The sequence below is a fragment of the Giraffa tippelskirchi genome, chromosome 2 (assembly GCF_054371585.1).
Source record: "Giraffa tippelskirchi isolate mGirTip1 chromosome 2, T2T-mGirTip1v1.2.pri, whole genome shotgun sequence".
In the NCBI taxonomy this organism is placed as follows: Eukaryota; Metazoa; Chordata; class Mammalia; order Artiodactyla; family Giraffidae; genus Giraffa; species Giraffa tippelskirchi.
In genome coordinates this window covers 222,219,177-222,244,986 of record NC_137276.1, presented here as the reverse complement: position 1 = coordinate 222,244,986, position 25,810 = coordinate 222,219,177, and the positions used below count along the sequence as shown (strand labels likewise).

The 25,810-nt window shown below is 37.8% G+C and overlaps 1 protein-coding gene across 9 annotated transcripts in view; it reads left to right on the top strand.

Annotated features, from left to right (window-relative positions):
- The window catches only part of LTN1 (listerin E3 ubiquitin protein ligase 1), a 56,989-nt gene extending 34,413 nt beyond the window's left edge, over positions 1-22,576 (top strand). For 4 of the 9 annotated variants that reach the window (XM_081572782.1, XM_081572780.1, XM_081572779.1 and 1 more), the window contains 11 exons: positions 3,740-3,875; positions 4,066-4,210; positions 5,264-5,477; positions 5,960-6,197; positions 6,763-6,837; positions 10,902-11,088; positions 15,548-15,719; positions 16,803-17,023; positions 18,610-18,804; positions 20,176-20,343; positions 21,240-22,576. In XM_081572782.1, coding sequence (XP_081428908.1) covers positions 3,740-3,875; positions 4,066-4,210; positions 5,264-5,477; positions 5,960-6,197; positions 6,763-6,837; positions 10,902-11,088; positions 15,548-15,719; positions 16,803-17,023; positions 18,610-18,804; positions 20,176-20,343; positions 21,240-21,302 — 1,814 coding nt within the window. In that variant the 3' untranslated portion in view covers positions 21,303-22,576. Of the gene's footprint in view, positions 1-3,739; positions 3,876-4,065; positions 4,211-5,263; positions 5,478-5,959; positions 6,198-6,762; positions 6,838-8,611; positions 9,870-10,901; positions 11,089-15,547; positions 15,720-16,802; positions 17,028-18,609; positions 18,805-20,175; positions 20,344-21,239 lie in introns of those variants that run through there. The other 5 variants (XR_014077619.1, XR_014077620.1, XR_014077621.1 and 2 more) reach the window with 4 other exon arrangements.
- The last annotated feature ends 3,234 nt before the right edge of the window (positions 22,577-25,810 follow it).

Sequence of the window (25,810 nt, the reverse complement as noted above, 5' to 3'; positions counted from 1 at the left end):
ACCCTATGTGCGGAAGTGTGGAAAAGGAGTTTTCCACTTTGCTTTGAGATGTCAGTGGCTCTTTCACAAAAAGAAATATTTTAGCCGTGGTAAAAGATACTTTTCCTTATAGTTAGGGAAAGGCATTCCAGGTACACAGAAACGTAGAAGAGTGCAGATAGCTTCCTTTTGGTTGGATTTAAGGTGGAAAGTTAGGGACAAAGAGTAGAAAGTTGGGGATAAAGAGTATTAGGGTGCACAAGAATATGGATTTTGAGAAATGGTAGGACACAGATCATAAAGGCCTCATTTTGTGAGTTAAGGAGTTTGGACTTTAAGCGATAGGAGGTAAGGAACTATTGGCCCAAATTAGGTAGGAAAGTAGTCAGACTATCATATTCACATTAGAAAGATTATCTTGACAGCTGTGTGAAGGGTGGATATGAGAGAAGAGAGAAATTAGGGGTAGAAGACTACAGATAGAGAGCCATTCGAATAATCAAAGTGGGAGATGAGAAATCTTGAATCAAGGCACAGGTGGGTGAGTGGAGATGGAATTGAGAGAGGTAGGAAGTAGAATTGCTTCGGTTCTGTGGTTATATTCCTGGACTGGGCAGATGGAAGTACCATGAGGCGTTATAGGAAACCCTACCAGGAGACTTGAGGGCTGGACAGAGGATGGCGAAGGAGTATACAAGGAGCTGATGTTAAGTTTTAGACACACGAGATTACGATTGAGGTGCCTATGGAATAAGGACTCAAATGGGGATTGTCAGTAAGCAGTACGCTGTTGGCTGAATGGGAATACTGCTTGCAGAGTCCATGTCAGGTAGGTGGTAGTATAATCTGTAAATGAAGATGAGCTTGTTAGGGAGAGTGAAGCGTGAAAAGAATATCAAGGGAACACCAGTACGTAGATTTAAGGGGTATGTGGGTAAAGGGACACTTGAGAATGAGGACTAAAGGTTTAAAAAAAAAGAAACAAAAAAAGCAAGAGTTTAGGTAATATTCATCACCTGTTAAATGCCACAGCTCAGATGAAATTAGAGACTGAAATGTGGAATGAATAGGGGTGAAAAAGTAGGGCCAGATAGTCTGTTCTTAAGAGTTTGGTAGAAAGGGGTGTAGAGGGCTTCCCTAGTGGCTCAGTGGTAAAGGATCTGCCTGCCAATGCAGGAGACGCGGGTTCAATCCCTGGTCCCGGAAGATCCCACATGCGAGGAGCAACTAAGCCTGTGTGCCACAGCTCTTGAATCTGTGCTCTAGAGCTGCAACTACTGAAGCTTGCGTGCCCTAGAGCCCCTGCTCCACAACAAGAGAAGCCACCCCATTGAGAAGCCCACACACAGCAATTAGAGAGAAGCCTTCAGTCACCGCAACTAGAGAAAAGCCTGTTCCCCAATGAAGACCCAGCACAGCCACAAATAAAATTTGAAAAAAAAAAGGAAAGTGAAAAGAAGTGAAAGCTGGAGATGAATACAGGGTCAAAGGGGGAGAAGGAGGAATAGAAGACGGAATAATGAATGATAGTTCCCACTGAGAAGATGAGAGGGGAGGGCATGTAGGATTGGATCGAGAGCAGTTAGAAAATATCACCATGACAGAAACAGACTTAGAGAGCAAACTTATGGTTACCAGAGGGAAAGGTGGGGAGGAAGAGAGATTGGGACTGACATAAACACACTACTGTATGTAAAATGCACAACCATCAAGGACCTACTGTAGAGCACAGGGAACTCTGGTCAGTATTATGTAGCAACATGAATGGGAAAGGGATATGAAAAAGAATAGACGTATGTAACATATATAACTAAAGCACTTTGCTGTACACCTGAAACTCACAACATTGTTAATCAACTGTAGTCCCATATGAAATAAAATGTTAATAAATAAAGGGAAAAAAGATATCAACCATGTATAAGTGGAGATTAGGTAAGGAGAGCTGTTGGATGGATGCAGATGTAGATACAGAGAATATAGAAGGGGTTGGAAACTTCATGGCATCATGTCTCTTTAGGTTGTCTGATGAGTGGCAACAGGATTGTGTTTTTAAGAAAGGTAGTGAAAGTTTGAGATAGTGGAAGAAGAATATGCCATTAGCAAACACAGTGAAACAGAATTGCCTTGATAGCATAGTATCAAAAATAAATTTTTGTGGCATTAAGCTTTACTGTTGAGTTCAGTTGCATAGTTGAACTGTGGGATTGGGATGGGATTTGCAGGAAAGGGATGCGGTTAAACAGATTGTTCATGGAAGAGAGGATTACCTAATGGGAGTGCAGGTGGTATCTCCAAAACAGGTTATAACTGAAGGATGGCAGAAGACAGGACTGTTCACACAGGTCAGAAGGTGCCCAGCTGTGCAGAGGCCAACAGGAAGAGGAATGCTTTTTTAAGATTTGACAGTCGGTTTTTCTCTTCTAGCCCAAGTGATGAAGCAGAATTAGCTAACAAATACTTTTCAGTTATTAGAACATGAGTTGTTTCTGAATAAACTTGAAGCCTCTTCTATTGATTTTTTGTCAGGAAGATTTTTTAAAAATTTCTTGCTCTGCCTTTAAAGGAAGACTGCATTGTTATTAATTAAGTAATTAATTTTTGCTCTCTTTGTTGGTTCTCTTTTGCCTGCAGGACAAAAACCTAAGTCCTTAGTTTGGCCTGTAAGATGTTTTAAAATCTCATTGTAACCAGTTTCTCCAGTTTCACCGCTTTTGCTTCCACTCTGGACCCTGACCATGCTAAATTGTCATGAATTTTGAACAGTCTGTAATTTCTTACAACTTTGTGCCTCAGCACTCCTTGGAGCATCCCTTTTCTAGTCTTGCAGACTATTATCTTTTGATAAATCTCCATTCACACACCAACTTTGGGAAGCCTTTCCTGACTCAAAATAGTTTCCTGTTCTGGGTTCTCAGTTTTTGTGCATGTTATTCTAATCTGTTTTTAAGTCTGCCAGTACTGCTGAATCAGTCCCTTCAGGGACTGGATTTTGTTCAGCTTTCTCCCTGGTATCTGTCTAGCAGTGTACCTTGTATTCATTCATTTATTCATTCTTCATTTAGCCAGTCAAAATAAATGTATCTCAGGCATTGTGTTAGGCGGCCATATACAGTGATGAGTAAAACAGACGAGGTTCCTGCTTTCATGGAGCTTACTTCCTGATGAGATAATAGCAAACATTAAGTGATGTAAAGGCAACAAACAAGTGATACTAGAGGAATGAGGAGGGGCATACTTCATATACTTGGGAATTTGAGAGTGGAGGCAGTATTTAAGCTGTGAATTGAAGAATAAGGAGGAATCAGGGAGTCTAAAGAGTAGGGAATCCCACAAGAGCTTTCCTGACATAGATGCTTACTGAGTGAATGTATGAATTATAAAACAGTATGTTCTATTTTCCACCTTTATTTAACTTTGTACTCTAGCTAGAGTTTTGTTTGTTTTTTGAGAGGTGGGTATGCTGAATAAGTCCTATATGTAAGGAAACAAAAACCCAGCATAGGCTAGTTTAGTGCATAGTGTCATTCACTTGCTTCCCCCTGCCTTCCCCTCCACACTTTCTTCTCTGTGCTGGGTGGTGGGCATGGTGGCAGGTCCCTGCCTGTGGAGTTTATAAGCTCATTTGTTGACTTTCTTACAAGCCCTAATTTTAGAGATATTAACCTGGACACTTTTGAAGAAAGTTTTTAACCTATCTCAGCATAGGCTTTCTTTTTTTATACTAGCAATACAATTTAAAAATGTTTTAATTTTGCTATAGGAGGTTTTGGACATCTTGCCATTTTCAATTCTTGTCTGCAGACCAAAAGCATAGATGATGGAGAGCTATTACATGGTCTGTTAAAAATTCTGATAACTTGGAAAAAAGATCACGAAGATATTTTTCTTTTCAGTTGGTAGGTAATACTTTATATTTTTCCCTCTATGTATGATGTGGACTCAGATTATGTATCTTATAGTCACTATTTTGGAGAGTAATAGGATGGTAGACATTTAAGTCAGTCTGTTATAAATATGTAAGATTTAGATTTTTCTCACTGAATGTCTGTATAATTTGTCAATGTTTTGTTTTTGCCTTTATCACAGTAATCTGTCAGAAGTACGTCCAGAGATACTGGCTATAAATATAGAAATAATCCGTTTCCTTTCCCTGTTTCTGAAATACTGCTCATCTCCTTTGGCAGAGAGTGAATGGGACTTCATCATGTGTTCCATGTTGGCTTGGTTGGAGGTAAATTAACCTTCTCTATCATCACCGCTGTTGGGTTTTCATGCATATCTGTGTTCCAGAAGTATTTTGTCATCTTCTTTAAGTAATGATTGTAGTTAGCTCCTTTACAAACATTTGAACACTTTATAGATATATTCCTTGCCAACTGCTGCTTGACAGATGAGTAAAATGATTGAGGTTTAATATTTGCCAATATCATTCAGTAGCCGTTCTGCTAACTGCTTTTAAAATGGTCTCTCCATTAGCTCATTTTAGTGTAATATTTGCAGCATAGCCCTTTAAAATGAAAGTGAAGTCACTCAGTCGTGTCCGACTCTTTGCAACCCCGTGGACTGTAGCCTACCAGGCTCCTCCATCCATGGGATTTTCCAGGCAAGAGTACTAGAGTGAGTTACCATTTCCTTCTCCAGGAGATCTTCCCGACCCAGGGATTGAACCCAGGTCTCCCGCATTGTAGGCAGACGCTTTACCGTTCTTTTCATGACAGGGGTTTTGGTCTTTTGCTTCTATTCTTACAGTATACTGTTTCATTATTGCCAAGTAGTGCAGTAAAGATTAAACAAATTCAGAGGGAATTAGAGTTCTTTTTATGACCCCAAGCAACCGCTGTGTAATACCTATGGGATGTCACGCAGCAAGTCAGTTAGTGTTGAATTGGTCTGAATCTCTCCTCTGCCTGCTGTTTACTGTGTGGCTCGGGGTATTAAAGTTTACCTAGTTGAGCCTCAGTTTCCTCATTTTAAAATAACTTAAAAGATTATAAATGTGCTTTTAATGTATTTAACTTGGTATATGGTAATTGATGTTATTTTCCTTCATGGTTGTAGAAATAAAAAAGAACAGTTCACAATAAATGGGTTAATTCTAATTCCTAACACTTAATTCTGAAAAAAAGTTATTTTGATATAAAATATATAAATGTCTCCTGAGACTATACATTCAAACTGTTTCTTATTTTCAAATTTAGAGAAATGAAAGGGACTTCTCTTTATTGCCGTGACTTGTAATATTCTACAGGAGGTCTGCTTACCTGTTTAATGTTTGTTTCCTCAGACAACAAAGGAGAATCAGGCACTGTATTCCGTTCCACTTGTACAACTGTTTGCCTGCGTCAGCTGTGATTTGGCCTGTGAACTCAGCGCTTTTTTTGATTCCACAACTGTGGGCACCACTGGCAGCCTTCCTATAAATCTAATCAGTGAATGGAAAGAATTTTTTTCTCCTGGCATCCACAGTTTGCTTTTACCTCTTTTGGTGACTGCTACAGGCAAGTGAAAAAGGGAGTAATAGTGGGAGTCACTGAAAATAACTTGTTTTGAAAAATTAAAAAAAAAAAACCCAAAATCAACTTTGGACGTTTAGGTCACACAAAACAAAATAGCAAAAGAGCCAGAGAGAAAGTTTAGCATCTCAGAATCATCATATATGCTTCTGCTTTACAGACAAGAATTGAAACATCACAAGATACGTAAAGACCACTGAAAATTAGAATAATACTGATTCAGAGAATATGAATAAATTATTTTAACTCCAACTTCTTTTTTTTAAAAGGATAAGATAATATAAGTCATTAAATAGTTGAGATTATCTGAAATATATATTCAGTTCATGCTTCTAGTTTGGACTGCTTTAATGTTTGTCCAGTTTTTATTTCATTTTCTTAAATAACATTTGGTTGTCTATGAATCGGTCAAGTTGTATTACTCACTTTGTTTGGAGTATGACTGTTTTTTTCCTTTTTGTCATCAGGAGAAAACAAAGATACATCTGAAACATCATTTCAGAATGCAATGCTGAAGCCCATGTGTGAAACATTAACTTATATCCCAAAGGATCAGCTATTGAGTCAGAAACTCCCTGCAAGATTGATTGCTGGTCAGAAAACAAACTTGCCAGAATACCTCCAGACTTTGTTAAATACATTAGCCCCATTACTCCTTTACAGAGCTCGGCCTGTGCAAATTGCTGTCTATCATATGCTATACAAGTAAGAATTCTTTCAGTTGAATCAGTGTTGTGGTGGTTTTTTTAAAAATGAACTATATATGTAGTTTTGGGCTTCCCTGATAGCTCAGTTGGTAAAGAATCTTCCTGCAATGCGGGAGACCTGGGTTCGATCCCTGGGTTGGGAAGATCCCCTGGAGAAGGGAAAGGCTACCCACTCCAGTATTCTAGCTTGGAGAATTTCATGGACTGTGTAGTCCACGGGGTCACAAAGAATCGGACAAGACTGAGTGACTTTCACTTTCACATATGTAGTTTTAATTTTGGGTCATTAAAAAAAGTCAAAGTAAAAAGGAGGAAGTTACCAAAAATAAAAATTAAAAAATGTAAAAACAGCAACAGAGTAAGCTTGACTAAGCATTTCAGTAACAAGAATGGTTGCTGTTCTCCACGCACAGTTTACATTTATATAGTCCTGGCCATAGTGGATTATTTCAGAATAAACTCAGTAAAAGGATATCCTCATTACAAAATAAGTATTGGACTTTCTGCTGCTAAGCATGACTTAACAATGAACCATTTCATGTAACTTATATTCTGACTTCCAGATTGATGCCTGAATTCCCACAATATGATCAAGATAATCTAAAGTCATATGGAGATGAAGAAGAAGAACCAGCCTTGTAAGTGATTTTTAATACTAGTCTTCCTCAATTTACAGGGTTATATCCTCATTGTAAGTTGAAAACAGTGTTGAGTCAAAGATAACATTTGATACATGTAACCTGCTGAACATCAGCTTAGCCTAGCCTACTGAAGTGTGTTCAGAACATTTCCATCAGCCTACAGTTGGGCATAGTCATCCAACACAAAGTCTGTTTTATGATAAAGTGTTAGCTATCTCCTGTAATTTATTGAGTACTGTACCAAATGTGAAAAGCACAATGGTTGTCTGGGTAAGAATGGTTGTGAGTGTTTTGGTTGTTAAACCTTTGTGATCGCGTGGCTGACTGGGAGCTACAGTTCACCACCACTGCCCAGCATTGTTAAGAGAGTATCATTCTGCATATAGCCAGTCTGGGAAAAGGTCACAGTTTGTAGTATAGTTTCTACTGAACACTCATCGCTTTGACACTATTGTAGTGTTGAGAAATTAGAAGTCAAACCATCATAAGTTGGATTGCTTCATTAAATTCTCATAATCCATCGTGATGACTTTAGAAGACTGAGGCAATGCAAAAGCCCTAAGTTTAGAACATATATTCTTTCCACAAATCTTGTATGTTTATCTGTAAGATATAAATGAATTTTAGAGCTCACTTGAAAAGACAGTTACTCTATCTTCTAATTGTTCCTAAGTCATTTTCAGTTTGCTGCTGTTTAGTAAAACTTCCTTTGGCCTCATGATAGCTGGGGAAAGAGTATATCAATTAAAAAATCTATTGAGCACCTTTTGTGCAAGTGTTAATTAAATGGTGAGAGGAGAATATAGTGTTAAGTAAGCTGTTCTCTTAAGGAGCTTATAATCTAATTTAGATGTATTACCCTAAAACTGAATGGGCTTCTCTGGTGGCTCAGCGATAGAGAATCCACCTGCCAGTGTAGGGGATGTGGGTTTGATCTCCATGTCGGGAAGATCCCTTGGAGAAGGAAATGGCAGCCTGCTCCAGTATTCTTGTCTGGGAAATTTCATTAACAGAGGCGCCTGGTGGGCTACAGTCCATGGGGTCACAAAAGATTTGGACATGGTTGAGCAACTAAAGAACAACCCTATAATAGAAGACAGTGTGTGACAAGTGCTAAGAAAAAGGATGATGTTAGTGTAACACAACTGCTGTGCCAAGAAGGGAGGACATTGATACTGGACCTTTCAGATTAGGGAACATTTCAGCAGGCAGGGAAAAGTTACAGGAACACCATGTGCAAAGGCATTGGGTATGACTGCGCATGATATGCTTGGGGAATATCGAGTTGTTGCCTTGTGACATATTTTTTAAATTTTCTAGATCATCTTCCACTGTAATATAAGCTCTGTGAAGCTTTTAGCCTCTTATTCCTCACTTTTTTTCCCAGCACCCAGTTGTTGGCCTTATATAGTTATGAATAATCCTCATTTGTTGAGTAAAAGAATGAATGAGGGACTCCCCTGGTGGTCCAGTGGTTAAGAATCTTGTGATGCAGGAGACGTGAGTTTGACCCCTGGTTTGGAACTAAGATCCCACATTCTGGGGAGCAACTAAACCTACGTGCTGAAACTACTGAGCCCACATACCACAACTAGAGAGAGTCCCTGTGCCACAAAGAACGATCCATCTGATGCAGTGACGTTTCCACATGCCGCAACTAAGACCCAGTGCAGCCAGATAAATAAATGAGTACGTGCGGAGTAGGCAGGGAGCGTAGAGTGAAAGATAAGGCTGGAGCGTAATGAAGGGCCTTCAAAATGACATTTTCTAGAGATCGGGGCATTGTTTGGTAGAAGATGGGATACCATCAGCTGGTTCTGGCAGAAGTCTGAAGCATAAACTGTACAAGTAGCAAGCAGAGCTGGAGGCTATTCCAGAAGTTCCGAAGTGCATGGAGGTTAGTGTGTAAAGTGGAGAGTTGTTCTTTATAAAATCTGCTGATGGTTGGTATGGAATGAAGAAGGGTTGGTGCATGAGATGGTGGTGCTGAAGGTAAAAACTTAAAGGCAGAAGCTCGAAGAGAGCTTTTAACTTATGGGCTGGTAGTAGGAAGTCACAAGGAGAGAAAGATCACAGAGGTAAAAGAAGAGACTAAAGTCAGAATGTCATAGAGAATTTGACTGGAGATACACACAAGTCTTTGGAAAAGACCCTGATGCTGGGTAAGATTGAAGGTAGGATAAGAGGGTGACAGAGGATGAGATGGTTGGATGGCATCACTGATTCAATGGACATGAACTTGGGCAAACTCCAGGAGATGATGAGGGACAGGGAAGCCTGGTGTGCTGCAGTTCATGGGGTTGCAGAGTCAGACATGACTTGGCAACTGAACAACAACAACACACACAAGTGTTTCACTTCTTGAGACTCTTACAAGCTTGTCTGAAAGTGTTAAACACTACTTCCATAAAGAAGAAAATCACCTTACATTGCCATGAGTTAATATGTGTGTTAAATTTCCTTTACTGAAAAGACAATACAGTCTTATGATCTTCTAACCCTTTGTTGGTTGATAAGGGACCTGATAGGATTTGTTAGCCCTAATTGTTCCCCTGGCTAGCAAAGGATGTCAGACTAATCAGTTAGCCTCTTTGGGTGTATGATTTTTTTTCATCTATAAAACAAAAGGTTGAGATATATGTTTTCTGCTGGATCATTGAAAAAGCAGGAGAGTTCCAGAAAAACATCTATTTGACTATGCCAAAACCTTTGACTGCATGGATCACAGTAAACTGTGGAAAATTCTGAAAGAGATGGGAATACCAGACCACCTGACCTGACTCTTGAGAAACCTGTATGCAGGTCAGGAAGCAACAGTTAGAACTGGACATGGAACAACAGACTGGTTCCAAATAGGAAAAGGAGCACGTCAAGGCTGTATATTGTCACCCTGCTTATTTAACTTATATGCAGAGTACATCATGAGAAACGCTGGGCTGGAAGAAGCACAAGCTGGAATCAAGATTGCCGGGAGAAACATCAATAACCTCAGATATGCAGATGACACCACCCTTATGGCAGAAAGCAAAGAAGAACTAAAGAGCCTCTTGATGAAAGTGAAAGAGGAGAGTGAAAAAGTTGGCTTAAAGCTCAACGTTCAGGAAACTAAGATCATGGTATCCAGTCCCATTACCTCATGGCAAATAGATGGGGAAACAGTGGAAACAGTGGCTGACTTTATTTTTCTGGGCACCAAAATCACTGCAGATGGTGATTGCAGCCATGAAATTAAAAGACGCTTACTCCTTGGAAGGAAAGTTAAGACCAACCTAGATAGCATATTTAAAAGCAGAGACATTACTTTGCCAACAAAGATCCGTCTACTCAAAGCTGTGGTTTTTCCAGTATGGATGTGAGAGTTGGACTATAAAGAAGGCTGAGCGCTAAAGAATTGATGCTTTTGAACTGTGGTGTTGGAGAAGACTCTTGAGAGTCCCTTGGACTGCAAGCAGATCCAACCAGTCCATCCTAAAGGAGATCAGTCCAGAGTGTTCATTGGAAGGACTGATGTTGAAGCTGAAGCTCCAGTACTTTGGCCACCTGATGCGAAGAGCTGACTCATTTGAAAAGACCCTAATGCTGGGAAAGATTGAGGGCAGGAGGAGAAGGGGACAACAGAGGATGAGATGGTTGGATGGCATCACTGACTCAATGGACATGAGTTTGAGTAAGCTCCGGGAGTTGGTGATGGACAGGGAAGCCTGGCATGCCGCGGTCCATGGGATCGCAAAGAGTCGGACACTACTGAGCGACTGAACTGAACTGAAAAGAGTTTTTCTTTTAAGTACTAACTTCTAGAGTAAATTTTATAGCATATCTTACATATTTATAAATATGAAAATATATGTATATATTTCTTTATCACTTTATGCCTTTCAGATTCTATAATTGCCTTTATACAAAATTAGGGGTCAAAATTGAACCTATAAAGGGAAACTTTTAAAATGGTTTTTGGAAAATAGAGGAAGATTTTTCTAAAATGCTTAAAATTCATACATGCTGTCAGTTTGTTAAGAGACAAATTATGAGGAAAATTGTGGTGTTTAATCATTGATTCTTAGGTCACCACCGGCTGCACTGATGTCTCTTCTTAGCACTCAAGAGGACTTACTAGAAAATGTTTTGGGATGTATTCCTGTTGGACAGATAGTTACTATCAAGCCACTGAGTGAAGACTTCTGTTATGTTCTGGGGTACCTCCTCACTTGGAAATTAATACTTACTTTCTTCAAAGCTGCTTCATCTCAGGTAAATAAAATGAGACAACTTTTGACAGTTCTGTCCTATGTGTATTTCTCTCTTACTATCCTAAACCCTTTCCTTCCTCTCCTTTTGGGGAAAAATGAGTAAATGCCTCACATTTTAGTCTAATCTTACCTGGCTCATTACAGACATTCTGCTAAATTTATTTCTGTCTCTACTTTGTCACCTTCCCACAGTTTTATGCTTGAATCAATTTTTTTCTAACTGAATGTATCCACCAAGTCTGTTTATTGCAGGAAACCAGGTTTCTATAATTTACTTTTGTGCTATCGTAATAACAGTTTCTAAAGAACCGGATCTTGCTATTTTCTTTTTCCCTTTGGTCAACTTCTGACTCTTGTGGGAATATCAATGGAAATTCACCTTATTTGAAAATCAGTGTTTAGAGAAAGATCTATGAAATATTACCATATGTAATTCAAGCTGTTACCACTAAATAATGAAAATGCTGCTGCTGCTACTGCTGCTAAGTCGCTTCAGTCGTGTCCGACTCTGTGCAACTCCATAGACGGCAGCCCACCAGGCTCCGCCGTCCCTGGGATTCTCCAGGCAAGAAGACTGGAGTGGGTTGCCATTTCCTTCTCCAGTGCATGAAAGGGAAAAGTGAAAGTGAAGTCGCTCAGTCGTGTCCGACTCCTAGCAACCCCATGGGTCTGCAGCCTACCAGGCTCCTCCACCCATGGGATTTTCCAGGCAAGAGTACTGGAGTGGGGTGCCATTGCCTTCTCCGAATAATGAAAATAACCTGTAGTAATTATTTTGCCCAAATTAGTTTAGCAGCCACTAGATGTCTCTGTTGTCTCACATTTAAGAAGGAAGCTGTAAAGCTCTGCTCCAGTTAAAAAAATTCTTTTAAACAAATGCCTGCTTTTAAAAGTTTCAAACATTGAATCAGTAATAAAGTAGGTCACTTCTTTGCCAGGTTAATACAGCAAGACTTAAATTGCTACATATTTAAAGTGTGACTAAATATCATGGCATTCATTTTCAATGTGATTTTTCAGAATCCTTAAGTTTTAACTTATGTTGTTGCTAATAACCCATGTTGTTGTTTAGTCACTTAGTCCTGACTCTTTGCGACCGCATGGACTGTAGCCCATGGGATTCTCCAGGCAAAAATTCTGGAGTGGGTTGCGCTTTCCTTCTCCAGGAGATCTTCCTGGACTGGGGATCAAACCCATGTATCCTGCAATGGCAGGCGGGTTCTTTACCCCGGAGCCACCAGGGAAACTCAATAATCTATTTCTTGGTACAAATATATCAACAAATACATTTTTGCATTTGTTTATATAAGGAGAAAATGAAATCACAGAGGCAACACTGATATAGATGTTCAGATTGTTTTATTTCTTTTCAGTCTTACCACTTAGGTTTGTGATTTGAGCTTGTTTTAATTCACTGATGATATATTTCAAGAACTACTTGTTGGGCGTCTACATTTGTTTCTTAGAATATTGTTGATCTCTAAAAAGTTGCAGCATATTGAGGCTTTATGTCTAAGAATTTGTTCTTATTATTTTATACTCAGAAATTAGGAATAATTATATAATTCTTATACTCAGAAATTAGAAATACATCATGTTTTTCATTAAGCCAGTGTGGGGGAGGGGCACAAAGAATTAGATCAGCGTTTATTAAGCTTAGAAGTTGAACTGAGCTGTCAGCAAGTAAACCATCATAACTCACTAAATAACAGTAATTAGAAGAATCCTAAAACAGACCATTTTTTAAATAAGTTTTTTGTCCTTAATCTGGGCTGTTTTTAACATTCTTCTCAAAAGAATTAGTGAATTAAATTGAATTGGAAATGTGTGTGTGTGTGTGTGTGTGTGTGTTTATGTTATAGTTTTGCTGAGATGTATTTCACATATCATCAAATTTGCTTATTTGAAGTGTGCAGTTTTGGAGACTACTCTGGCGGTCCAGTATAACGGCTCCGTGCCTCCACTGCAAGGGGCGCAGGTTTGATCCCTGGTCGGGGATCTTCAGATCCCAGTGTGGCCAAAAAAAAGAAGATAAAGAGTATCGTTTGGTGTTTCTAGTGTATTTACAGAATTGTGCACCTATCATTACCATCTAATTTTAGAACATTTTCAATATCCACACACATCGACACCCAGCCCCCCTCCCCCTCCCCCCCCAAAAAACACCTTACCCACCTGCTGTCCCATTTCCTTTCAAATCCCCTGGCCACTGGCAACCACCGGTCTATTTTCTGTCTCTATGATTTGCCTCCCGTGGACTTTTCACATATATGGCCTTTTGTGTCTGGCGTATTTCTTACAGCATAATGGTTTCAAGATTCATTCGTAAAGTAGCGTGTGTCGGTATGGCATCCTTTTTTATGTCTGAAAAATAGTTCATTGTATGACTATACCACATTTTGCTTATCCAGTCATCCAGTAGGCGTTTAGGTTGTTTCCACTTTTTCCTTATTGTGAGTAAACCTGCTGTGAAGCTTTATGCTTTAGTTTTTGTGGGTACATTTATTTTCATTTCTCTTGTGTTGTATACCTATGAGTGGGACTGCTGGATAGTAGACATGTGTTTTTTAAAAGCTCATTGATATATGCAATAAATTTTTAAAAATTTCGACTTTCCTTCCAACTTTTTATTTCGAAAAATATTCAGATTTACAGAGATGATAGATAGCAGACATCATGATGCTTTACCAAAAGTATTTAAACATGTATATCTTAGAAATGGCCTTCCCAGATGGTGCAGTGGTAAAGAATCTGCCTGCCAACACAGGAGACACAAGAGACTCGGGTTTGATCCCTTGGTCAGGAAGATCTACTGGAGTAGGAAATGGCAGCCCATTCCATATTCTTACCTGGCAAATCCCATGGGCAGAGGAGCCTGGCCAGCTACAGTCCATGGGGTCGCAAAGGGTCAGACATGACCGAGCACACATGTACATATACATAAACGCCGAAGATAAGAACATGTTTCATCATAAATGGAATACAGATGTTATACTCAAATTTAATTTTGATGCAATAATATTATCTAATTTGTATTTAAAATTTGCCTCCTAAAAAAATAAAAATTTCCCAGTTTTCCCAGTAACATCCTTTATAGTTTTATTTCCTTGTCTGTTGACGATTCAGTCAAGGATTATGTTTGTATTTGCCTGTCATATTTCTTCAGCTTAGAATTCCTTTACTTTTCTTTCTTGTCATTCACCAAGTCAGTTATTTTGTAAACTCTCTTCCAGTTGGGATTTGTCCGGTGGTTTCCTCGTGGTTATAATCTGGTTATTTTTCAGCAAGAGTATTTACTGCAGAGTGGTGATGTGTTCTCACTGTCACCTTAGGAGCACAAAATATCGTGTGTTCTCTTCTTTGGTGATGTTAAGTTTGGTTACTTGGTAAAGGTGGTGTCCTCCATATTTCTTCATGGTAAAGGTCTTTTGGTCAATTTTTTAAGAATCCCAAATGCCAAATCCTATGGCTTGATCTTTGTATTTGAGCATTCATTGTGTCCAGAAAATGGTGTCTGTGTACTCTGAGGAGACAATATGGCATAGTGGACAAGTAATTTTAAAACAGGTACTAATACCAAAGAACCGCAAGGTAAATGTGAACAAATGAAAACTACATTATTGAGGAACGAGTTTCTAAAGCACGTGTCTCATGTAGATACCTGTAGTATACCCAGTGGTGCCAGATTTTTCCTATTTTTAAGAAAGAAATCAGAAAAAAAAATCCATATTATTATGTGAAATTTCTTGATTTGTAAAACGACTCCAGGACATTTTGAGCTACCAGATTGTGCTGTCATAAAGGGATGCTGGAATGTGTGGTATAGGGTGAGGACAGCCATAACAATGGGATTAGTTTTGAGCAGAATTTTGAAAGATTAGAGATTGTGGTGTGGAAGATTTGGGAGGAGAATGAGTGAAGCGTCTGTGGGCAATGGCAAATAGATTTTTCTATTGGAGGTGAACTTATCAACAGGAGACAGTTTGAGAAAGATCTTAGAGGCATATGTCTAATAACAAAGCGAGAGTGAAAACATCTGCTAGTGTATGAGAAGGGGGAACAGTGTCATCAGATGACCCAACTGGAAAGTAACACTGTGTGATGTATTTTGTAGGACTCTTCCTTGTCATTCTCAGTATTCAGATAAATGCATTTTTTAATTGTGTTCTTGTACTACACACACACACACACACATATACACTGTAATTATATATATATATAGGTAATACATATATATTTTTAAAATACTTATTTGGCTGTGCTGGATCTTAGTTGCAGCATGTGGGATCTAGTTTCCCCGACCAGGGATTGCACCTGGGCCCCCTTCGTAGGGAGGCTGGAGTCTCAGCCACTGGACCACCCCCAGGGAAGTCCCAATCTGTTTATACTTTAATTCATTCAAGTCTGCTGAATGTGCTATTTAATGGGTTTACTAACAAAATTTCTCTCGTTTCCACCAGCTTCGAGCTCTGTATTCAATGCACCTTCGAAAAACAAAAAGTTTGAACAAATTGCTTTATCACCTGTTCAGGCTTATGCCAGAAAATCCAGCCTTTGTAGAGACAGCTGTTGAGCTCTCCAATAAGGACCCTCGAACTTTCTTTACGGAAGAGCTCCAATTGGGTATCAGAGGTCAGTATGATGTGTGTGTGTGTTTCTTCCTGGGGACGAGGCTCAAGTCAGCTTGTATGACTCTTTACCATGAGGACGTGGAGGGTAACCCCGAACGTGGGTCCCCTCTATGACAGTGTTGAAGTGCCAGATTTTCCATATTTCTCTATGTAGAATAAATAATTAGATCTTATGGTTAAAGTTCTTAGGAATTTAACTCATTTTTGAAACTTAGTTTCTTGATTACTGTTGTCTTTTACTCTGTAGACAGTAATGTTTTGTAGGCCTGTGAATGGTCTTCTGTTGGGGAAACGAAAATGAGTAAGATTTATTATTTTTTCACTCCGGGAGCTCACGTTTTAGCTGGCGGGGTAGACATGTATGCATCTAGCTATGCCTCAGTGTTACAAAGGATTTCCTGAGAACAGGAATTGTTTTAAATGCCTTGGAGATCTGAGGTTGGAACTTTGTCTTGTGAGTAGTACAGTAGGACTCTAGAACTTCTGCGTAACACATCAGTGAGCTCTGGGGAAAGTAAAGGAGGCCAAATTTTTTTTCATAATTTGGAGTTTCCATGGTGGTTCATACGGCGAAGCGTCTGCCTGCAATGTAGGAGACCCAGGTTCGATCCCTGGGTTGGGAAGGTCCCCTGGAGAAGGAAATGGCAACCCACCCCAGTATTCTTGCCTGGAAAATCCCATGGATGGAGGAGCTTGGTGGGCTACAGTCCATGAGGTCGCAAAGAATCGGACACGACTGAGCGACTTCACTTTCACTTTAATAAGAAAAAGAATCCAATTTTTCCTCCTCTTTGAAATGTGTGTGCTTCATTTTATTTGTGATCTTTCATGCAAAATGGTGCTATTTGGGGGCAGATTTTTCAGTATCCTTCAGGATCTTCTTTCTATCATTCTAATTGTTCATTTCAAATGTGGCAGAAAAAGCTAATATTTTACAGAGTTCTGGTTTCCTTGGTATGTTTGTTTTATGAGCTCTGGCACTAGTGTTAAGGAATTGAAAATGATTTTCTAAGGAAGGTACTAATATTAGTCTGTTCTATGGAAGAGATACATGTTACTAACTAAGAATTTGTTTTTTCCTCAGATACCTCAGCTCTTCCCTATCATATTCCACACTTGGCTTGTTCAGTCTATCACATGACATTAAAAGACTTGCCAGCCATGGTTAGGCTTTGGTGGAATAGTAGTGAGAAGCGCGTTTTCAATATCGTAGACAGATTTACCAGCAAGTATGTTAGCAGTGTTCTTTCTTTTCAAGAAATATCTTCTGTACAAACAAGTACACAGCTGTTTAATGGCATGACGGTTAGTATTATCTTGAATTTTTTTCTAAAAAAATTGTCTCGATATTGGTTATGCCTGTCTGTTGTAGTGAGTATGATCACAATTGTAGCTCTTGGTTCAGAAATTACAGAAATTGTCTACTTTATTTTCTGATTCTTGGACATCAGATCTCAAGTTAATGCATCGATTGAAGTGATGTTATAATTTCATTTACCTATGCAAAGAGTTGAACACGACTGAGCGACTGAACTGAACTGAACTGATGCTAAATAGTTTTTGAACATTCATTAGTTAATTCAGAATATATATCAGAATATATATAGATGCCAGGTACTTTGTGCCAGTCACCTGCAAAATAGACAGTTTAGAAGGGTCACATTCCTGTCGTATAATAACATACAGTCTGATAAAGGAATGAAGGTGATACTGATAATATTTTTTGCATTGAAAACTGGAAAGTGGCACATTAAGAGGGAGAGTGTTCTGTAGTCAGGGTAGGAAAAGTTCATCCGGCTTAGGGGACTAGGTAAGACTTGATGGGGGGAGTTTATTTTGAGGTAGGCAGGATGCTGTTATGGGTTAAAGCATTTAATATAGAGGACCCAGTACAGCCAAAGCAAAAAGTTTGAAGATGAGAATGTATTAATTAATTTCTGTGATTGCTTAAGAAATAATGAGTAGCCCAGTATTCATATAGAGTAGTTTTCATGAAAGTAAATAGAGAACAGACTGCTTCTGTGCTGAACTGAGTCCATACTGGAAAAGCCGTTAACTAACAGTCTAAAATATTTAGTGCTGTGTAGCCACCGAACTTTTTCTTCTGAAGCAGTGACGGTGTTAGAGTTAAAGCAGTGAAATTGTGCTGACTGAAGTCTTACAACATAGGGTGTTGGCATGGGGTGTGGGTTCACGGAATAGTTAGGGAGACTCATAATGTGTAGACATTATGAGGAAGGTCTGCGGGAAACAGTATCAGTGAGACTAGTCCTTAAAAGGGGAGGGATGTGAGAAATTCTGTGGTGATTTAACCAAACTTATAGCTAATTAATACCTGAAAGAGAAATTTAAGATAATGCTACATTTTTTAGCATAGAATAGAAAAGAAGAATAAATTTTTAAAGGATGGTGATTTGTATTCTATGTTGAGTTTGCAATGCTAGTAAGAAAATCAAGATCGGGTATAAATATTCCAGCAGTTGATGGTTGGTTCTAAAGCTCAGGGGAATTCTTTGGTAGAGAAAGACTTGGAAGACATCTAAATAGAAGTGATATTTGATACACTGGCTTTGGAAGAGAAGGGATCCTTAATAATAACCCATTCTATACTGGTCTGTTCAATAACTACGACATGACAAGCCAGTATAATAAAAAAACTTACTTTTTAGTACATTTCTTTTTAAAACATCATTGTCATAACATCACTATGAAACATGTCAGATATTTGACCTATTTATTAAATATCTCACATTTGATAAGTGAATGTGTTTACCTGTGTTTTGTTTGAATGAGGACTGGCTGCTATCTGTCAACCTGTCAAGATGGTTTTTAAATAAAAGGGAAGAAAAGAAAATTGGCCAAAAAAAAAAATTACCTTTCATGTGTTGCAGGTTAAAGCTCGAGCTACTACTCGAGAAGTCATGGCCACTTACAGTATTGAGGATATAGTGATTGAACTTATAATACAGCTGCCTTCAAATTATCCACTGGGCTCAATAACAGTGGAAAGTGGGAAAAGAGTTGGAGTGGCCGTGCAGCAGTGGCGAAACTGGATGCTACAGCTAAGCACTTACCTCACCCATCAAGTAAGTGTCCATGTACATGCTTGTTAGGCTTTCTGAACTGAGAGAGATGGCTGCTTTACTGTGTGAAAGGGCAGTAAAACTTTCTCTCTTCTGCATAAGTAGAAATGGGTACTATATTTTGTTGAATCCGACAAAGGTCTGTATAGTCAAAGCTATGGTTTTTCCAGTAGTCATTATGGATGTGAGAGTTGCACCAAAAAGAAAGGTTGAGCACTGAAGAAATTGATGCTTTTGAACTGTGGTGTTGGAGAAGACTCTTGAGAGTCCCTTGGACTGCAAGGAGATCAAACCAGTCAATTCTAAAGGAAATCAGTCCTGAATATTCATTGGAAGGACTGATGCTGAAGCTGACGCCCTAATACGTTGGCCACCTGATGCAAAGAACTGACTCACTGGCAAAGACCCTGATGCTGGGAAAGATTGAAGGCAGGAGGAGAAGGGGACAGCAGAGGATGAGATGGTTGGATGGCATCACCGACTCGATGGACATGAGTTTGAGCAAGCTCCAGAAGTTGATGATGGACTGGGAAGCCTGGCGTGCTGCAGTCCATGGGGTCGCAAAGAGTCAGACACGACTGAGTGACTGAACAGAAACTGAAACAGATATATGTCTAAATGATCTGACCCTGCCAAGCTTATTTTAATTTTTAAGGCTCTATAGCATTTTTCCCTGGTATTTGAAAAGAATCGACTCTTCTTCACTGACACTGTAGATGTTATAGAACAATACATGGTATTAAAGTTTGAGAGGGAATCTGCTTGTAAGTCTCGGGACAGCTGAATGTCTTCTGAGCTACTTTTACTTTAATGTTTCACCTCTCCTCCTGTGGTTAGAGAAATCCCAGTACTTTCAAAGACCTTTTTGCATTTTAAACAAATCGTTAAGTCTTCTCTAGTTTTGTTTGCACATGGTGATGCTTCTCAGGCATTCTACAGTAGAGGAAAAGTATTTTAAAAGAAGTCTATTCACTAGTATTGTAGAGCTGGAACAAATTAGCATTTGAGTAGGTGAGATAGATAATTTCATCATTTTTAGTTAAAAGTTAGGAGAACTGATCCAAACAACTATTTAAAAAGTTTCATCAAATAACAAGCTAAGACTATAAAAACTGAAAATTGGGTCAGAAGCCTTTCTTTCTCAAGTCAACATTTAATGAAGAAACATACCTGGTTCCTAAAACATGGGAGGTCATTTTGAAAACCAGTGTTCATAAAACTTAGGATTGTGAATATAGCCAAGCAGATTCTCCTCTCCAGATTATAATACAACTTTAAAATTTGTGAAATTGAATAAAGATAATATTGGTGATTTAAAGTGTATATTTAAAGTGTGTATTAACTTTATTGTTTTTTTTTTTTCCTTGTTAACAGAATGGAAGTATTATGGAAGGCTTAGCATTATGGAAAAACAATGTAGACAAACGTTTTGAGGGTGTTGAAGATTGCATGATTTGTTTCTCAGTCATTCACGGTTTCAACTATTCTCTTCCCAAAAAAGCCTGTCGAACATGCAAAAAAAAGTTCCATTCAGCCTGTTTGGTAAGTCTAAAGAGAAACTAGCTTATTTGTATCTTACATATATTAATATTATATATGGATGATATCTAACCTTGGAAAACAGTGGATGTTAAACTCTTAATTGTGGTTAACGGGAGACATTTTAAAAATAATTTTTCAAAATTTGTAAAAGAAAATTAGTAATTTACTGAGACTGGTGGCGTCAAAGTACTTTAATAAATAGAAGTTTCTAAAATAGCTCTTGGCACTTAAAAAATGGATGGCTTTGTAAGATGTATACCATAAAGGAGACTGAACAAATTAGAACTGAGAGCCATCTGGCATCAGAGCTTTCTGCTCTTTTTAAACATCATAAAGAAAGTCTCACTGTGTTCAGTTCCATCACAGCAGGTTTCTTTATATACCTCCGTGTTTGTGAGCGTGAGCCTAAGTGCAGAGAACCACACTGGCTTTTAGGAGGAGTACTGAACTGTGTTGATTTGGAGATGAATGTAAAGAACAAACACTTCACTATTCTCCCTTTTCTTACTTTAATCATTTTAAAGTTACTTTAGTCTGCAAAGCACCAACTTGCTGACCTGAGTTCCAGTTTTCTCATCTGTAAAATGGAGATAATAATACCTTTCTAAAGGTTGTTGAAAGGATTAAAAGAAGATTTATGTAAAACCCAGCACTATTTAAATAGAATATGCAAAGCTGAGCACCATTGTTCAATAAAGGATTGCTGTATTCATCTTGTTTTATTAAAAAAAATAATATTGTCTTTTCAACTTGGCCAATTTGATAAGAGACGTTTGCTTTAATTTCCATTTTGTGTAATTAATAAATTTTTATATTAAAAAAATTAAGTTACTCTAGACATATATGTAAAATGACAAATGTAAAAAGTTTTTAACGCTTAGACTTTTCTTTTTCAGTACAAATGGTTTACATCTAGCAACAAATCCACTTGTCCACTCTGTCGCGAGACCTTTTTCTGAGAGTTTTTTTTTCCCCTCATTGGAATTGATCCCTGAAGTAATTCAAGCAAAGGCAGTGGATTTGGATTCATCTTGAAGTGCTGATGTGAGGAGGCCACTGAGCATTACTTTCAAATAGGGCCTTCTCTGGAAAATTATTTTGGTTCATGTAATGATCCTAAAATCAGGTTTACTTATCTTTAGATTGCTTTGTAAATGTTTGGAAACCTTTTCTTTTACATAAAAATATTACATATTGGAGAGAAAAAATATTTATATTAATAGTTTAATCGCTTTGTACATTTAAAAATAAATATGGAAAAACCCTAAAGTACAGAGTTCGAATTGGTGAAAGCATTGCACAACTGTATTATACTGATAAACTCAGTCAGTTTGTTGATCTATGTTTAGACCAGTCCGAGTGAGGTAAATGAATTGAGAGGGTTGATTTACATCCACAGATATTTTAAGACTTATTTATTAGTAACGTCAACAAAATTAATTAGTATTCTGATATTTGTAGATTATTTTAATGATAAAGTGACACTAAGCTATTAATATAGCTTATCTTAAGCTATTTAAAGCATGCTCTGAAATCCTATGTAAAAGAGTATAAACTGAACTTTAAGGTGCCTCCATTTATTAAGGGTTTTGAAATTCAGAAAATTAAATTCAGAACACTGACCTTTTTACTGTAAGAGAATTTCCTTGTGCTAGTGAAATTTGGGTTGCAGACGTGTCAGTGAATTTATTACTCAGTTGCAGTGAGTCTCCGGAGGGTGAGAATTTGAGAGAAACAGAAGTCAGCTTATTTTATTCGTGAAGCAGAGTGGTCGTTGTTCCTCTGTCAAGAGCAAAGAAATAGTTATTTGTGAAACTTGAGTAGTGGAAAAAGCAAAAAATATAAAAATATTGTAGGAGGCTTTAAATTTTGTAAGCAAATTTTGCTATTCTTACTGGTCAGAATTACAGTAAATTAGAGTTGAGGGGAGCTAATTTTTTCTAGCTTTCATAAGTGTGAGTTAGACATTTTAATACTAAGTATAATTCAGTATAACAGGCTGAAATGGGGTAGGTGAAGACCTGCGTTTTGCTACAGCATTATTGCCCTTAAAAACTGTGCCCAGAATATAAAAGTGTGAAAGTTTGGAACTTGGAATAATTTTATTGCAGTCTTCCATCACATGGGAAATATCATAGCAAGGTTACTTGAAGACTCAGCTAATCGTCTCTGTCGCAAATGTTTAATTGGCAAAAAGCAACTCGTGTTAAATAAAATTACTGCTTACTATCAACTGGGTAAAATGGTTATTATTGAAATAGTATGAATGTGGTCAGAGCATTGTAGTGGAGACTGAAGTATCCCGTGTGAGTTAAAGATCTTGAGTTGTACTGTAGATACAGTGTCCTGCCCCGTTTTACCTGTCTCCTGCGATTTTCTCTGTAGTATTTATTACCTTATAGCCTTAGGCTCAAGGGGTGCAGATAGCAAAAGTCTACTACCTCTTCTTAACCTCCTTCTTAAAATATTCTCTCTTTTTCTATGTCTCTCTCTGACATAGTAAACCCAAAAGATTGTGTTACTCCTCTGTGAAAATTGCATACTTTTCCTTTAAAATTGTTTTATAGAAAGGCTTTGTTTATAACTTTTCCAGTATTGGTATGTCTTGGCTTCTGACCCAGACCCCAAGTAGAAAAGAAAAGGGAATAATGGAGCATTGTTTTTCCAGATTATTCTTTAGGGCATCAGGTTCTCGGGCGAAACACTATAATTAAGTGAGATACCTACTCGTCATACTTAGGACTCTTGGCACATTTCTTTGAGACTTGTAAATACAAATGTAAAGCTTGTTACTGTTTATACACTAAAGAAGAAGCTTTCCAAAATAAAACTGAAATTCAGAATATCACTTATAATTAAAGTTTGTTTATATAGCTTTGACAACTCAAGAGCATCCCTTAAAATTCTAGCATAAGGACATTTTAAAATTGCATGAGATTCAGAGCCCATTAGCAAAATTGTTAATTTAAAGCCCTAATGTAAATTGCAAATTTTAGAATTTATTTTTAACTCTTATTTATCACATGCTGTAATGTATGTATATAAGTTTCTGTGGCTTAAAGCAATGTCATTACTTGAGTTTGTGTGGTGTGAATAATTATTTGATTGTTATACCATATGTGCCCATTGAAATTCTTTTTAATTGCAAAATATTTCAAATATACATAACAATAATAATAATATAAATGCCCTTGTACTCTTCATAAACTATTTTGCCATATTTGCTTCTGATTTTTAAAGAAATAAAATGTTACTCTTTTGTACTCTTCCCTGAGACCATCTCCTCCTTCCCTCATTGGAGCTCACTCATCCTCCTGAAGTTGGTATGACTCTTTCCTGCTTAAGATTTTGTATTTTACCACACGTTTGTGTCCATAAACAATAGAGCAGTTTTTTAAAATTCTGTGGCATCCTGTCATATGTGTTCTTTTGTGGTTTCCCTTTTTGTTCAACATGGCTGCTGTTTTGTTCAACATGGCTGCTGTTTTGTATCATTATATCAGTTTGCTTATCATTTCCCTCACTAAGGGTCATTTCAGTTGTTACTTTTTGCCATTTTGAACAGCGCTGCCAGTGTAGGTTCTTGATAATATTTTCTTACGCAAATGAAACGTGCTAGGTACTCTGAACACACGCCCCCAAATGGAATTTCAGGTAACAGATGTTCTGATTTTAGATATGTGCTCTGTGACTTTGTTGGTGGTGGTGGTTAGTTGCTAAGTCGTGTCTGACTCTTACACGTTGCCAGATTGCTCTCCAAAGTGATGTTTAAGTTTGTGCTCTCATTGGCGGTACAAGAGGATTCTGGTTTTCCTAGGTGGTCACCAAAACACTTGGTCTTATCACTTTTAAAGTTTGCCAATCAGAGCTGTGAGATAGTAGCTCTTTGTTTTCATTTGTATTTCCCTGGCTGCCATGAATCTTAGCTTTATTCCATATATTTATTGGTCCTTATTTTGTGACTATATCATCTATTTGCCTATTTTCCTTGCAGATTGCACATGTTATTGATCCTAATGTTTTATCTCTTACAGGGATTCTTCTGGCAGGTGGCTTGACAGTAACATGGTCTGTGGCTGTCTGTAATTATACAGAATTTTTCAGTTAAATTTAGTCAAATTGATCATTCTTTTCCTTTATGACTGAGACTTTCCTGTGTTAGTTTTTAAAAACTGGTTCCTTCCCTGAGGTTTAAAAAGATATGTATATATTATATATTTTGTTCTAAAAGTTATGAATTTCAACAGATACCTAATTTACCTGAAATGCAATTTTGTGACTGTTAGGTAGAAATCCTACCCCATATTGGTAGCCAGTTTTCCTAATATTATTTATTAAGTAGTCCATCCATTACCCATTGACTTTGCAGTGCCTCCTCTCTTATATCACCAAATCTTGTTGTATGTGTATTGGTTTCCAGTCTCTGCATTCTATTCCATTGGTCTATTTATCTGTGTTAATTCTACATATATATTTTCTTTCTTCAAAAAATAGCTTTACAATTAATCTTGCAGAGTAGGTGGGTAGTCTCTAGTCTTGTTCTTCTCTAAGGCTTTTCTTAGATAGACATGCCCTCTACTGTCCGAGAACTCTATTAACTCCCTTTTCCCCTGCTGTGTTCTCTCATGGCCAATTTGCCCTTACTATAATAAGTCATCTTATGGAAGAATCTGGTAGTTGTCCACCCTAGGCTTTAACTGGGGGTACCAGGAAGTTCTTTTGGCTTTGCCAAATTTTATACTTAAGGTTTGACAGTCCAATTATTCTCTGTTTGTATGGTTTTAAAATTAGAGGCAAAAATTTAGTGTATTAATGAATGAAATCCTTGAACCTCTCCATGAACTTTTCTATTTTATAAGAAGAAAGAAGAAAGTGTTAGTCGCTTAGTCGTGTCTGACTGTTTGTAACCCCATGGACTGTAGCCCACCAGGCTCTTCTGTCCATGGGATTTCCCAGACAAGAATACTGGAGTGGGTTGATACCTGTTTTATACAAGTTTCTGCAAAAGGACTTTTGAGCCAAGCAGAATGTTTTAGCATGAGGGTCAGCTAATTCCAATAGTTTTGACAATATCTTTTTTTTTTTTAACTGTGAGTTTCTTTTTAAGGAGAGCAACTTCTTTGGGTAGTGCAAAGGCATAAATAATTTGTATATTTGTTGTCCAGATTTTATGGAGGTACCTAAGGAAGTTAAGAAACCTCAGTTTCCATGGCATTCCAAATTGATGTATTATCTCAAAAATACTGGCTGCAGTATATCAATTTACTCTTGTATTTAGGAATATTATGTACCCTATAGAAGACCATAAGTTTGACCACTGGAGTCTGCCTAGTTAAGTATTGGATATTAAAAAACTCTGGTGTGGTTATTGTATAGCCAGAGAGTATTGCTCCTTTTCATTCTTTAAGACCCATTAACAATCGGTTATCTATAAGAACTTAGGAGTGGAGTGTTTAACACGTCTATT